This window comes from Danio rerio, chromosome 15 (assembly GCF_052040795.2).
Source record: "Danio rerio strain M-AB ecotype USA chromosome 15, GRCz13ab, whole genome shotgun sequence".
NCBI classification, from domain to species: domain Eukaryota; kingdom Metazoa; phylum Chordata; class Actinopteri; order Cypriniformes; family Danionidae; genus Danio; species Danio rerio.
Genome location: NC_141035.1, coordinates 30,125,836 through 30,142,433, shown reverse-complemented (window position 1 = coordinate 30,142,433; position 16,598 = coordinate 30,125,836). Strand labels below are relative to the sequence as shown.

General features: G+C 42.8%; 1 protein-coding gene across 20 annotated transcripts in view; it reads left to right on the top strand.

Moving 5' to 3' along the window:
- brip1 (BRCA1 interacting DNA helicase 1) overlaps window positions 1–13,423 on the top strand; it is a 112,888-nt gene extending 99,465 nt beyond the window's left edge. For 14 of the 20 annotated variants that reach the window (XR_015508824.2, XR_015508822.2, XR_015508825.2 and 11 more), the window contains one exon: window positions 13,201–13,423. Coding sequence is in view for 9 of the 20 variants with exons in the window: in XM_087283384.2 (XP_087139510.1) it covers window positions 13,201–13,238 (38 nt within the window). In the remaining 11 variants the exon portion in view is untranslated. Of the gene's footprint in view, window positions 1–12,218; window positions 12,288–13,200 lie in introns of all 20 variants that reach the window. The other 6 variants (XR_015508823.2, XR_015508821.2, XR_015508819.2 and 3 more) reach the window with 1 other exon arrangement.
- Window positions 13,424–16,598: the final 3,175 nt, after the last annotated feature.

Below are 16,598 nucleotides of genomic sequence, written 5' to 3'. Positions count from 1 at the left end.
CGCGTTATGAGAGCGGAGATGGCAGCCACGTAACCTTGAGTGTGGAGGGCGACAGCCTGCTCTCCAACTTCTCTCGGCGTAAAGAAAGCACAACGCTGATCTGGCAAATTACGGGGGTCTTCTCAGCGAGAGACACACCATTCAGTGAATAGACTTCACGTCAGGGCATAGGCGCGCTCGGGGAGGGGGCTCTAGCCCGAGTGACGGTATTAGCCACCGCAATCGGAGGTTACCTAAGTCTTCCTCGCGTCTAAAAATCTCTTCAAAGATCGGCGAGGGTGCCAGGTGGTGCCCTGTCCCTGAGAGAGTAGGTGCTCTCTCGAAGGGACTGCCAGGGGAGGGCTATCGCGAGGGAGAGCTCTGACATCCAGGTCCGGTTGAGCCAGAGGGGCGCAACCAGCAAACTGTTCCTCGTCCTCCCTGACCTTGCACAGTAACTGCGCGAGCAGGCTCACTGGGGGAAACGCGTATTGCGCGTGCCCCGAGGCCAGCTGTAAGCCAGTGCATCCGTGCCGAGAGCACTCGGTCAGGGAAAGAACAACTGGCAATGAGCGATCTCGGGGGAAGCAACAGATCGATCTGGGCTTCCCCGAATCGCGCCCATATCAGCTGAACAGACTCGGGGTGGAGTCTCCATTCTCCAGGACGCAAGGCTGCCGTGAGAGCGCATCGGCTGCACGGTTGGGCTTGCCTGAATATGAATGGCGTGCAGCGATTTCAGCCGCGGATGACTCCAGAGGAGCAGACGGCGGGCGAGCTGAGACATGCGGCGAGAGCGCATACCCCCTATACGGCTGATATACGCCACCGCCGCCGTACTGTCCGTCCTGACCAGCACGTGTTGCCGCTCCAACACCGGAAAAAAACGGTGGAGAGCGAGGAACACTGCCAACAGCTCCAGGCGATATGCCAATGCAACTGGGTACCTTTCCACAGGTCCGCAGCCGCATGCCCGCAACGCACAGCCCCCCAGCCCGTGTTGGAAGCGTCTGCTGAAACGACAACAAGACTGGACGCCTGTTCTAGAGACACCCAGGCCTGTAGGAACGAGGGGTCGCTCCAAGGGCTGAGGGCGCGGCGACACAGCGCAGTAACAGAGACTCGGTGTGCGCGCGCGTGCCATGCGCGTCTGGGGACTCGATCGTGAAGCCAGTGCTGAAGTGGTCTCATATAGAATAATCCGAGCGGCATGAAGCGGCTGCGGATGCCATATGCCCCAGGAGCCTCTGAAATAGTTTCAGTGGGACCACTATTTTACTGTCGAGCTCTCTCAGACAGTACAGCATCAGCTGAGCGCGCTCTCCGGAGAGGCGCGCTGCCATGGTGACCGAGTCCAGCTCCAGCCCGAGAGAAGAGATCCTCTGCACGGGGGCGAGTTTGCTCTTTTCTCGGTTGACCTGAAACCCCCACAGGTGGAAGTGCCAGAGCACTTTGTCTCTGTGCATAATCAACTCTGTGCATAATCAAAGAGAGGGCAAAATTCAGCCAGTCGTAAAGAAATTGAGTATGCAGATGCCCGCGAGCCGAAGGGGCGCTGAGGCACCCTCCGCGGGCTTGGTGAGGACCCGCGGAGACAGAGAGAGCCCGAAGGGGAGGGCTTTGTATTGCCAAGCTCGACCTTCAAACGCAAACCGCAGAAACTGTCGGTGGCGAGGAAGAGTGGAGACATGGAAATACGCGTCCATCAGGTCTAATGCTGCAGACCAACCCAGAGGATGAACGCACCGGAGGATGCGCTTCTGCGTGAGCATTCTGAACGGCAGCTTGTGCAGGCAGCGGTTCAAAACGCGCAGATCTAGGATTGGCCGTGACCCACCGCTCTTTTTGGGCACGATGAAGCGTGGGCTGTAAAACCCGCTCTCCATCTCGGCTGGAGGGAGCGGCTCGATTGCATCCTTCGCCAGGAGGACAGCAATCTCCTCTCGCAAGACAGGGGCGGACAGAGGGCTGACCCTGGTGAATACACACCCGTGACTTGGGGGGCCGTTTCGCGAACTGAATCGCATAGCCGAGTCTGATTGTGCGTATGAGCCACCGCGAAGAGCTGGTCCGCGCTAACCAGGCAGGCAGAGCTCTCGCTAATGGACTCATCGCTACAATCGCTGACGTACCAGCAGTGGGGCAGCGCGGAGTGGGTGTGCTGATCCGGGAAGCTCGCGGGTCCCACGGAAAAGCTGGAGGTGAGATATTTGCTCTCACTCCAAACCCGAGCTCCGGAGGGGAGGCTCGAGGGGTGGGAGAAAGGAGACCGTCCTCCCAGCGCTCGTGAGCCACTGGCGAAACGCACCGAATCTGCAAGCTAGAAAGCATAGCGTCCCAGACTGGCAGATTTCGGGCTGTCACATCTGGGGAAGTGAAAAGTGCCCTTTCATAATGTTTTCATGGCAGTAAAAAGTGCCGTTGGAAATGGGGCCCCGCCCTCCAGCGGGGAAAGAGCAAGTTCCCTCTTCTCCAGATGGCCTGTCCCAGGGGCGCTTCGCGGTCCGTTGCCGGACTTAGCGGCGTTCTGGGCAGGGGGGCTGCCTGCTTCCGAGGTGCCCGACGCGCTCGCTTCGCCGGGGGCGTGTGCGGGGGCGGAGCAGCTCTCGTAGGCGGGCGCCTTCGGCGAGGAGCAGGTATGAATGGCACGGCGGGCGGAGCGGGCTACGGACCGCCGATAGACATCACCCACCAACTGCTCTCTCACCGTCTTGAATTCCTGGGTGAATTCACAGACAGTGTCGCCGAACCTGGCTGGGGATATGGGGAAGTCAAGAAAGCGGACTTTGTCGACTTTGCGCATATCAGCCAGGGGTGGCGCTCCTGGACCACTAATGTGGACATCGTCCTCCCCAACGCACACGCAGCGGACTCAGTAGTCCGAAGAGCTAAGTCGGCGGCGGTGCGAAGCTCGTAAGCCTGGGTTGGACCCACCCTCGTGCAGCTCGGCCAGCGCCTGCGCTTGGTAGCGCTGGTAGGTGGCTATCGCATGCAAGGCGGAAGCAGCCTGGCCCGCAGCTATGTAAGCTCTAGCTCCGAGGGAGGTAGATAACTTACAGGCTTTGGATGGGAGACGAGGCGGACCCCGCCAAGAAGAGGCGCCGCGCGGATTTACCGCCATCGCGCACTCAACCTGAGGAATCGCCACATACCCCCTGGCTGTTTCACCGTCAAGAGTGGTTAGGGTGGAGGAACACGCAGCACGAGCAGAAAAAAGTGCTTTACAAGACCGCGTGAGCCTACTGTGCACCTCCGGGAAGAAGGGAACGCCCCTCTAGTCGGTCCGGCCGCGGAGCTGGGGGATAAACCATCTCCAACCCACGGCCGAAGCAGCCCGGGAAAGCACGGCTAACATGTCCGTTTCAGGATCCGTAGTGACAGCGCTCACCAGCCCGAAGGGGGCGAGCGGGTCTGGATCATCATCGGACAATGAAAGCCCACCCTCCGATGCCGCGGTGGACATCTGGTCTCCGGTGTCATCGGGCGTAAGGGCTACCATCTGTTAGACGGATCGCTTCCCCCGCCCGAAGCTTGGATGGAGCGCTTAGAGGAGCGGGAGGTCCGCGGGCCCGTGGGCGACGGATTATCTCTCGCTGAAACCCTCAGATCTGCCCGAGTGCCCGCTGCAGAGCAGGGGACAACTGGGGTGGTTCGCCCTTTTGCAAAGGCTAACCGCGATCTTGCGCAACAGTCATGGCATCGCAATGACGACATGAACTGCCCGCGAGCAGCGCATTAACATGCTGGACCCCCAGACATGCAACGCAGTGCCCGCGCCCATCATCCGAGGACAGGAAACCACCGCATCCAGAAACGCACAGTCGGAGCGCCGTCCTGATAAGGACGTGCTGCACGACTGTGTTGCTCTTTCTGTGAAGTTTGCAACTTTATACGCACCGCTCTGGAGGACCGGACCCAAAGAACGCCAGGCAAGGGAGAAACCCAGCTCGACCGTCTGCCACTGCGTGTACACACTCTGGACCGGGAGAATGCTCTCGTTCGCTCAGAATCGCTGGTCACAGCAGGAGGAACCCTCATCGACTCGATCAGAAAGTCTCTGAAGCGAAAAGGATAGCGTCTGCTGGCGCCAGGTGAGCTTATATACTCAGTTGATTGCTTATGCCGCTCACCTGCGCAGGCTTGCGCTGCCAATTCATTCTTAATTGGCCCGTTCAATACTCTTTCAGACGAGTAGCTTCTGAACCGAACCTCCCCAATGCGTGGATTTTACAATCAAATCCACTTATAGTGCTGAAGTTCCCCCCGAAGGGGAACTTTGCATCAATAAGGATCTTTGTTTACTTCAGTTTACTGTGGATTTGTTTATAAACAAGGCACACTTTTCAGAAAAAAACTAAAAGATGATGATGTGCTGGCTATATGGGATCCAACAATAATGTTGCATTGTCATAATATTATTATTAATAGGGGTTCAAGCGCAAACCGATGAAACCCTTTTGTTTTGTTTAGATTTTTTTTTATCTACCTTAGTTTGTATCGATCAGAGCAAACTGTAAGTCTGAGAACTGAAACTTGGTCGGATGGTAGTTCTCTGGTACACTATATTCTTGACAAAAGTCACATTTTTGGGCACCATTCGTAGACTGTTTGTTAAAAGTATTACATATTTAAAATCCTTGGGTCCGCCCAAACAAAAGTCCACTTTGCAAAGCTGTAATAGACCAAAATAAAAGGTCTGTCTATATGTACCTAAATTGCTGTAAACATCTAAGGAAAGCTCATAAGTTCACAAAATAGGCAAGAACGTGTGGGTTGATTATAAACAATCATACAATCATAGAGATATGACAATAGGTGGAGCTATAACAGTTGAAAATTTCTTTTAATAATGCTAAATGACCAAAAATTGCAGAAAATGTTTTACACAATGTTTTTATAATTCACACAATTTTTCACAAATATACTTGATCTACATATCATGTGATGGATCTGCTTATTCTAAACACTTTGACCCAAAAGCCACTGCTGTCGCTCAAAATGTTTATTAAACATTTGTTAACTCAATCTACCTGTATGAACTCTAAGACGCTAATAATAAATTTCAATGTTGATTAAACTACTTACAGAGTTCCTTATTGATAAATAACCTTATGCTACTAAAACGCTTGAACCCTGATAATTGCTGCTTGCAGCTATATTTATTATTATTATTATTAGTAGTAGTAGTAGTAGTAGTAGTAGTAGTACGTGGTTTGTTATTACAGATCTTTTTGTTATGTATTCAATATTTATTCATTCTTAAAAGTAAATTACAGCAGCATCTTTGAAGGATGTTTTTTTAAACTGGATTAAAATAACCAAAACATTTTGGTAGGGGATATGTAAAATAAAATTAAAAAAACGTTTTATTAGCGACATTATTGGTCATAAAGTGATCTGCAACTACAAACTCATTGCTTGTCCTCATATTTGTGTACTTAAAACATACTGTACATAAGCTGTTTTACGTACATTGTTTAATTGTAAGTAAAAAAAGCAAATACTTGTGCTTTGATGTACTGATAATAGACATCTATGTTGTGACATCCACACTGCTGAAGGTCACCTTCATTTAGATGAACACGTAAATGTGTTAAGATCTTTACTCTCAATAACTAGATTAACACACACCAAAAATGATAGAAGTAAGAAAGCAACAGTTTACAAAGGATGTGATCATAGCAATGTGGATGTGTTTGTACACGTTTTACATTTTCTTTCTTTATGCTTTGTGTCTTTGTAAAGAGGTTACAATAACTAATGCTCATGAAAGTTTTTTTGTTTGTTTTTGTAAGATTTTATTTCAACTTACATATCAGTTCAAAAATCTAATGTCTGAAGAGTGAAATCAAAAGATGTTATGTCAGGTTTGGAAATAGCGTTCCCCCTTTACACTGTAATAAAATGCAGGGTGCCACACAATTTAAGTTATCCCAACACAAATTGATTAAAATAACACATTTAAGTGGATTGATCGCAAAGCAATCATCAAGAATTGGGTTGTTTTAGCTGTTTTTAAATGAGTAGTTTAAACTAGCAAGAAAAAAACTTTTTTTAGTGTACTAAACCAAATCAATGGTTTAATAAAGCTAAAATAAATAAATAATATTTATAAAAATAAAACTTTTCATATTTAAAGTAGATTAATTTTAATTCCAATGGCACTGTTTGTTTTAAGAGGCCAGCGCCGAACTAGCTAGATAACATGTTTCTGGATTCTTGTTTCATCCACCTACTGATTGTTTATCAGTTTTAACACATTTTCTCACATTTGATAACATCAGCCACAATCAGCTCCATCCCCATTCTAGTCTAATATCAGGTGTGGAGATGTAGAGGTCACATTTTCAGTCATTCTTGATATCTATCTGTGTCAGATTCCAAACCGTACCTGAACAGACTTGTCTTGCATTAGTGGAATTTGTCAGGAAAATAGCAAGATATAGACCTGAACCATTAACAAAGGTCACTGTGAATGACCTCTTTCAAAATGTACAGTTCGATGAGTGTGTGCAGCATGTAAGAATGTTTTCCATGTCAGTCGGGCCTGTAATATGGAAACAGTGCCTAATTGGAGAAGAAAAACTAGTCAGCATGCCTACAAAAAAAGAAACGCAATATTTGCTCTGTACAAGGAAGAGAAGTGGCCAACAAAAGATTGTGTGGAAAAAAAAGGATTGTTATGCTGTTTGCTCACTGTCACTCTCGTTCTCTAGTGTTTTTAGCTTGACCTGAGTGGGTCTTGTTTCCTTTGTCCTAAGTATCTTTGGTAATTAATGGTGAAGAGCGTGTGTAATTGGATTTCTTTGTCATTGGTTTATGCAACAGGTTGACACAGTGCTGTTGGTTTAGCTTAGATGGCATGTTCTCTGCCATGTCAATGATGAAATGTATCGACAGGTTGATGTTCAGTTTCACTTTCAGAAACAAAAGCAGAACGTGTTGTGGTTGATTTCACTACTGAAGTACCATTCTTCTCTAGGAGGAATGTGTTTTCATGCTTTGTATGGCCTGTCGTAAGGTCAGATTATCTATAAGATATGGAAACATGTTGGTACAAAGTGAGGACAGATACATTTTTATCAGTCTTATTTAACTAGAAGTGGTTTATACTTTACCATGTGCAAATATTAAGTTCATTTTAAATGTAATATAAGGTACTTTTTATATAAATGTAATCATTATATTGTATATAGAATCTCTACTTATTGATTGATTTATCTATTATGTACCAATAGCTTTAATTTATTTTTCTCATGATTTTTGAAGATCTAAGTAAATCTAGGAGCTGCAGAAACATTGGCATCCAGACTGTCTTTTTGTATGTGTTACAAAGTAATCAGCTTTGTTGTCTTGGGTGGCCGACAGTTATCTGTGCCATCAGAGAACAATCTGTAAACTGGCATCTTATTCTCAGAAGCCATTCCACTGCCTGCAGCATGTTTCCGTTTGCATACAGACACTCCTTTTAACACAGTTAAAGAGTCTTCAGAGGTTGTGGACTTTGATTAACCACCTGATAATTTGCATTTCATCCCATTTTAGTTGAGCAGAAGATGGAAGCATTGTTTGGGTGCTTCAGTCTGCACCCTTTCATTACTATTATGTTTTTAATATTATTTTTTTCAGTAATTCTATTTTCCTCTTTATCTGTAGCAGTATGGCAGGTTAGGTGTTTGTGTGTGTTTAAGTATGGGTTTAAGTCATTCATTCATTCATTCATTCATTTTTTTTTCAGCTTAGTCCCTTTATTAGTCTGGGGTCTCCACAGCGGAATGAACCGCCAACTTATCCTGCACATGTTTTGCACTGTGGATGCCCTTCCGGCCGCAACCCATCACTGGGAAACATTAATACACACTCATTCACACGCACACACATACACACACACACTACGGACAATTTAGCTTACCTAATTCCCCTATACCACATGTTTCATGTTTTTGGACTTGTGGGGAAAACCGGAGCACCTGGAGGAAACCCACGCAAACACGGGGAAAACATGCAAACTCAACATAGAAATGCCAACTGACCAAGCCGAGGCTCAAACCAGTGGCTGTCTTGCTATAAGGAGATTGTGCTACCCACTGCGCCACGGTGATGCCCATGGGTTTAAATAAAAAAAGCCAATATTTGTTTTATTTTGTGAAAACAATATAAATTGTAATTTAGAGGTTCTTTCTTCAGAAAATGACAATGGGCTATATGCACATCTAGTGTTTTTCTGCCAATGATCAACTTTCGGAAAAAGCTTTGTGACTATTTTCAATTTCACAAGGTTCCTTTTAAAGCATGGATGTTGTAATGTAATTTAAATATAATCAGTTAAATAAATAAATGCTTCATTTGGTTGTTAGCGCAAAAAGAGATGAAAGACGCAGAACGCAGTTTAAATACAGGCACCGTCATGATCTGCAGGCTAGCTCAGTTATTCTATTGACAATTTTGCGGTAAAATAAATGTTTATATTTTAAAGACATGGCATGGCAAAATATAATGGAATGCAGTGCTTTTTGTTTGGTCTGATACCCACTTTATATCGTATCTCAGCCAGGCAGTGAAGATCACTGTTTTAAAAAAAATCAGATCCTAAACGTTGTGATTTTGTATGGGATGACAACCCCAGATTAGCAAAAGGACTAAGCCGAAAAGGTAACTTGAAATAAATACACTTATGAGACAGAAACAGCATTTTTCCTCTCTTTAAGGGCTTTTCAGACTTATTTAGTAAGGTTAAGCCTCAGCCGCTCTGTTTGCATAGCTTTCCTACAAATATATAACCACCCACAGTACTACAACTGTAGCCCACAGAACCCAGATAGGCGTTTGAGAACGATATTGTGTGCACTGGCACTGATCAGGACAGTGACAGTGACAGCACAAGATTTTTGACACTAATCTTGCGATCTTTTATGCGTTCTTCACATACCCGCCATTCCTGCACGTTTCAGTGGTGTCAAAGCATGACCAAGTAAAAGGCGTATCGTCCTTCATTCCAAGCTTGAACGCAGACGACTGAGTGAATTACCAGTTTATCTGATTTGCTTGGCTGCACGTCAGTGGTGGAAACCCTGATACAGCTGTAATGCAGTGTTCTTACTTTATCCTCTGAATCTTACATGTATGTGTAGTCCTACCGTGTTTTTCCCTCATTACTTCTGAAGGCAATCACAACACACTTAAAAGATCATCTCATCTCTACGAATGCATAAATACCACTTGATTTGAGAAATAAGTAAATATTACTGCTCTCAATTTACTTCACTAGTTTCACTTAGAGTTGTTTAAATAAAGAGAAGAAAAAGCATGTATCTTTTGACCTTCAGAGTATGCCATTTCACACAGTATGTGCAACAGCTTTTTTACTTCAACATGAAGCAGTAAACACCTGTTCTGACCAAGATGCCATATCAGCTCAGAACAGCTTTACGTAAGCCAGCAAGGATGAGCTTCAAATCACCTGTAAAGACTCTTTGAGCCTTAACTGAGGACCTTAATCCTCTAGTTTGCCTTCCATCTCGAGCTTAGGGCACTTGCAGCGCCACAAGTTGGCATCGCTTTTGGCCAGTGGCCTCTGGAAAGTCCATTTGTCCCTTGTCAGATTCAGATTCTGTCTATGCTGAACTCTTACTCTTAATTCAGTTTCCAATGTAATTTCTTCTTGTTGAAACTTTGATACATGGAAAAATCTGTTCTATTGTAGGAGCAAAAATGGTAATTGTCATTTTTTATGTGATGGATCAATTAATATTAATTGATCCATCAATGTTATTGAAGAAATGTACCTGATTTTTTCCATAATTGTCGATCTCAATGTGTAATTATTGTTTATAGCACTAATTTCTTTTATCAAAACAGATTTGGTGATGAAACTGGTTTTGTATACTGCTAACATGGACCTGTGAGTTTTCCTGTTTGCCCACAGGTGGACATGGCAGATGACTCACTAGTCCAGTCTTCTTTAGTTTTAGTTTTATTTGCCCAGTGGATCTGGCTAATTAGCAATACAGGCTTTGCTTGGCAAAGCGTGCAAAATGACAAACAAGGTTGTATTGTCCTCCTCCTTTAGCCAGGTAATCACTTTTTGATAGTCTTATCCCTTTTGCCTTCTTTGTCAGTCACTGGTGGCCTGATCTTCCGTAAGCTGTATTTGTCAAACTAAACACTTGATCTGTGTGCAGGCATCAGCCGGAGGTGAGGTCTCGCGAGGCTGAGAATCTCAATTGGGATTTTAAAGAGGACAAATGAATTAGCCGGAGGCTTTGCGGTTACTTTTTCCAGGCTAATCTCAAGATCTTCCCTCTCAGTGTATGAGATTGCCAAAGTCTCCTGGGAAAAAAACATAGATGATGTTTTTTGGAAACCCGGGTGTCAGCTTCTGTCATCATTTACTCATGGCAATGATATGATTTGTAATTCAGAAAATAAAATAATACTCTGTATTTTACCTATAAAATTGAAATGAATGGTACCCCAAAACAAAAGTGAACCTCCATTGACTTTAATTTCATGACATATTTTTGGCTGGAACAACGTGATAGTGAGTTAACAGAACTAATTTTTGAATAAACTACACATAAAAATATTGCAGTTGGACTGATCTTATTATTCTTTATTGATTTTAGTATGAAAAAACAATACATTTAAACAATGTTAGTAACTTTGTTATAGAATTTTAATTTTACAACCTTTGTCCAGCATCCTTGGTTCTGCAGTAACAGTGTTTAACCAGTAGAGGGGACTGGCACTCTAGATGGTTGAAAACTGGCAAACATTATCCTCTCCTCATACACAATACCTTGTCTATTTGAATAGACCTGTCCCAGTTCATTAAAGCAAAGTACTATCCACTCCAGACAGTCCCTGTTGAGTCTTTTCTGTCAAGTCTTGACTTCGTTCATTTGTTATTTTGGTCAAATAAATGGAGTATGTGCTGTAGTAACAGAACTGGTACAAGTGAGGTAAGCATAAAGAGAGCCTCAATCTAAACAAATTGGTTTTCCACTTCCTTAAATGATGAATGCCTTTAAAGGAGGGCTGATGTAGAATACAACAACAGTTTGCTCTATTGATGTAAACTCAGGCTTGTCACTAAGATGCTATGAACTCGAGCAAAAACTAATGTTACACCTTGTCCTCAAAAACTAGTGATTAATTTGCACCTTGTCATGCGACTTGAACCTAATCTCTTTCCTTTGACCTGTACAGTTGCCTGCTAAAATACAGAGGTAAGCAGACTTGGCTGCTTTAATCATTGATTGGTCGCTTGATGGGTCATGTGTGTGCTGCAAGAATCCTATCGCTGATTGGTTTATTTGGATCAACACTTCCTGTGTTTCCTTTTTGGTCATGTGCACACACTCTAGGGTTCTGTGTTGAGATTGGGGGCTTGTGAAAGGGGCGTTTAAACATCTGATTGGCTCAAAATCTCTGTTGAAAGCAAAGAGGTGGCGTATTGGAGGAATATCACTGTTTCATGTGCTAATTTGCCATCAAGAACTTGCTTGTTTTTTTTACTACAAGCACACACACACACACACACACACACACACACACACACACACACACACACACACACACACACACACATTTCTATACAAAGCTATTAGTCGGATAACAGTTATGATGAAACAGTGAAGTAATGTGCACTCTATGCATGTGTAGCCCTAAAATCGTACCATAACAGTTTTTATGACCATATCCTGTTTTTTGAAAATATGGGTATTATTTATTTGGATGGCGATGAACACCCTTCACTTTGCAACGCTTTGTTGTGATTGGTGAAACACGCTTTTTCAAAAATTAGCCCCAAATTTAAGCTTGTTTGCTCTCTGTGTTCTTCTGCCATTGCAGCCCACTATATATCAAACTTGCAACCATCTACAAAATCCAATGGATTAAAGATTAATCCCTCCATCATTTCTGTAGCGAACTCTAATCCGTGGTATGTATATGATACAATTATTAATTTTTATTGGTCCTTTTATCCAATGCCACTCAGCAATGTCGGACCCTGTTTTTCTACAGTTAGGTTTATGTTTTATTGGAGTCGACCAGATGTACCTTTTGATCAAGGCATACCGCCTTGAGTTGGACCTCTGAATCTCCCAATTTGGCCATCCACCCGAAGCCCACCCGATCATGCAAAGGACCCCCCCCCCCCCCCCTTCATTCCAATGCAGGGAGACCACAAACAACTCCAGCTTGAGAGATTATGATTTCGTTTTTTTTTTTTTCAGATTCACCAAAAGTGCAAAAAGCAATGTAGCGTTGGACGTGACGCCACTTATGTCTTCTGCAATAAGCAGGTGAGGCACAAATAGTGCTCCATGTGGTGCCCCTCCCATTTTACTCCCCCCTTTTTTTTCATCCCAAGAGTGTTGGCGGGACCGCTGAACGCAAAGCTGACCGGTCGCCCCAGCGGATCTGGCCGCATGTGGATCGAATCAGAATTATCCACTAATTGACTATTTACTGGGCTCCAGAAAGGCCATAATGGACTTGATATTAAATCTCCACAGAGTATTTAAAGCATGCTTCTGAGTGCTCCTTCGAAGAGCCGAGTCCAACGTTTTACAAGGAGGAGTGACTTAAGCTGCTGGGTCAGAGAGTTGCCTTGCCAGTGCGGCTCTCAGGCGGGATTTAGGGACGACAGTGGGAAGCTGCAAGTGGAGGGCAAGGGAGATCTCCTCCAATGAGTTCCAGATGCCCCCCAGTCCCAACTTAGATAGATGTTGCAAGCTGGAGTATTCAATGTGAGGCTTAAACCTGGCTCTGTTTTAATGGAGATAGACGGCTTTTTATGTGGAAAGTTAAATCGCATGAATCTTATAGGTCCAGTTTGTCTTTTAATGTGCTACCAAAGCTTTGGTTAAAAAAAAGGCAGGCCGGCAAAGTTTTGATCAGATGACAATGAAGGCTCTTTTTAAGTGATCTTAGATTTATCAGATGGGATTTGGTTGTAGAGAGTGTTTCAGTTTTTAAAAGCATATTAAAGTACCACATGACACTTCCTGTACTTGAACTTAGTCAAAACCAGAACTGCACGCTATTGAAGTTATGTATTATACAATGATTATTTACTTCATGCTTGTGTGTCCTATTACTCTATGGCTGCTTTATGGGGTTTGTCCTTGGACTGTGCATTGCTTATGTAAATCAAAATGTGTTTGTAGTATTTCAAAGAGCAAGAATCTGATGTTCTCTTTTCCTCGCTCTTAGGTCTGCTTGGTTTCATCAGCAGCCCAGTTATGCTCTAATCAACACTGCAGGACCCATTCAGAGGAATCAACTTAAATTCCCATTTACCTTTTAATGTCATTTTATATTTGATCATAAGAAGGTAATGCTTTTATGTATTTACTTTGTTTCCCTCGATCCTGAGAAACTTTTTTATACAACTGATTTTTGTTATTTGTAGTTAAATAAAATGACAAAAATCACATCACCTAGCACTTCTGCTTATCATTGAATTATAAATGTACGTGAAAGTAGTTTAGCAGTTATTCTTATGCAAAGTGGATTTTCACTGACAGCTCAAATTTAGCCTTGTTTTAAGCCAAGACGACTATGTTTAGACGTCTGTTAGACATCTTTTAAGAAACAAAAAATGCTTTTTGGGTATTTATAGGAACTAGCCACCAGGATTTTTTATTTTTATTTTTTACCATAAACTCATTTCCCTTTACCTGGTTGCTTTCACACCATCATTACTAGGATCTCTGAAGTAACATAAACCAGCCAACAGCAAAAAATCAGTGCTGCATTCAACAAAATCAACAACTTGAGGCTGGAGGAGACTGTGTTGTTATTGTGTATTGTACGTTTCATGCTAATGGAGAAGAAGCATAAACTGTGATTGAAATAACCATAAGGAGGATTACATACTTAGTGCTACATACCTGCTACATAGTGTCATAGCGGCTGAGAAAAAAAAAAAACAGCAGAGAAAAATAACTGGTAAATGGTGCTAGCATTAGCTTTAGTTTGTCTTGTAGTATTTTTTTTATATTGTCATGCGGTTTCATGTCATGGATTCACAAATTCGGTGAACACTTACACTCACTGGCCATTTTAGTAGGTAAACCGGTCCAACTGCTCATTAACGCAAATTTCTAATCAGCCAATCACATGGCAGCAACTCAGTGCATTTGGGCATGTAGACATGCTCAAGATGATCTGCTGCAGTTCAAACTGAGCATCAGAATGAGGAATAAAGGTGATTTAAGTCACTTTGAACGTGGCATGGTTGTTGGTGCAGACGGGCTGGTCTGAGTATTTCAGAAACTGCTGATCTGCTGGGATTTTCATGCACAACAATCTCAAGGGTTTAGGGTGAATGTTCTGAAAAAGAGAAAATATTGAGTGAGCAGCAGTTTTGTGGGCGCAAATGCCTTGTTTATGCCAGAGGTCAGAGGAGAAGGACCAGACTGGTTTGAGCTGATAGAAAGGCAACAGTAACTCAAATAACCACTTGTTACAGCAGTGATATGCAGAAGAGCATCTCTGAAAACATAACACGTCAAACCTTGAGGCAGATGGGCTACAGCAGCAGAAGACCACACCGGGTGCCACTCATGTCAATTAAGAACAGAAAACTGAGGCTACAATTCACACAGGCTCACCAAAATTGGACAATAGAAGATTGAAAAATCATTGCCTGGTCTGATGAGTCTTGATTTCTGCTGCGACATTCGGATGGTAGAGTCAGAATTTGGAATCAACAACATAAAAGCATAGATCCATTCTCCCTTGTATCAGTGGTTCAGGCTGGTGCTGGTGGTGTAATGGCGTAGGAGATATTTTCTTGGCACACTTTGTGCCCATTAGTACCATTTGAGCTTCGTGTCAACACTACAGCCTACCTGAGTATTGTTGTTGACCATGTCCATCCCTTTATGACCACAGTGTACCCATCTTCTGATGGCTACTTCTAGCAGGAATACACGCCATGTCATAAAGCGTGAATCATCTGGTTTCTTGAACATGACAATGAGTTCACTGTGCTTAAATGGCCTCCACAGTCACCAGATCTCAATCCAACAAAGCACCTTTGGTATGTGGTGGAAGGGGAGATTCGCACCATGAATGTGCAGCCGACAAATCTGCAGCAACTGCGTGATGCTATCATGTCAATATGGACCAAAATTTCTGAGGAATATTTCCATTACATTGTTGAATCTATGCCATAAATAATTAAGGCAGTTCTAAAGACAAAAAGGGGTACTATAAGGTACTTAATAAAGTGGCCAGTGAGTGTATGTCTCTATAGTTTTTAATGTGCTGGGTTAGACCCTGTTCTGATGTAGGGACTTATTTAGTTTCCGCCAAATGGTGTTCCTGAAACTAATCTTATCTAAAATCTTAAACAATAGAAAATGTTAGTTTGTGAAGTGTAACGGCATGGCAACAAAGCAAACTGCATGATCAAAAATCACAAATAACACATCTGGAATTTTATAACACACTCAGGTTGGTCAAAATTTTGATTGTTGTTTATGAATTATTATTTTAATTAGTCTGTTTGTTTCTTTGTTTGTTTGTTGTAATTAAACATTTGATTTTTGTTCTCTACCAATTCAGTGTGACTTTATGAATTCATCAAGAAACAACAAAAAAAAGGTAAAGTTAATTTAATGTGTGCAAACAACTTGAAATACGGAAGCGTTTAGTTATGTTGTATCGTCTCTCTTTTTTGTGTGAGATTTTTCAGCTTAAATTATATAGTGAGTAAATTCACCATTATATGTTCTCCTAAGGTATCTCATTTTTCCTTCATTAGGAACACTGGGCTTAGCAGTGATATCCCAAACCACTTTGAATTTGACTTGTGGCTGTCTGCCCGCAGAAGCTGTTTCACATTGTCGACCTCTTAAGGATTTTTCAACTCAGCCAGTTTACTTTTGGTTCTCTGTTCTCTTAATGATCGTTCTTTAAGCTCCATCTGTTGACAGGAAACGTTTCTGATGTTGCGCTATACTAATTGAACAGATTTGGACAGTGATTTGTGCCAGACTCACATCTCAAACTTATCTTCCAGCTCACACTTTTTGTTCACCCTACAATTCAAAAATGGAGGAAAAGGATATACTGTAGGAGCCAATCCAAGACCTAAAGCATTCAGGTATTTCTGAGTTATTTGATCATTTGAGTAGTAAATTGGGCCCATTATTAATCGATTTGGTGTTTTAGTATTTATTAGCTTCATAGTTCTTAAACAAAATAGAAATTGCATAGCATCAGTACATTGTAATTTCTAGAGAGATTTAATTTCCAAAAAAACAAAGACAGGAAAATTTTTTTTGTTTGTTTTAAACTTTATTGCATTAATAGGAAATTATAAGGATCTCTTAATAACATCCAGCAAATGACTCCAACCAATCTTTGGGCTTGGCACAAGTTTTGCACATACTAACATTTCAAGAGGAAAAAGGCAGCCTCAGTAACTAGTCACTAGTGTTTAGGTTAACTAATAACACTATTTTTTTATTCATTATACACCCAATATCTCCCAAGTGTTAATTGGCACACATATTTTGTGCCGCTTACAAACTGAATACAACTGTTTACACAGAATAAAACATCTTAAAAGGACAGTTCACCCAAAAATAAAAAATCTG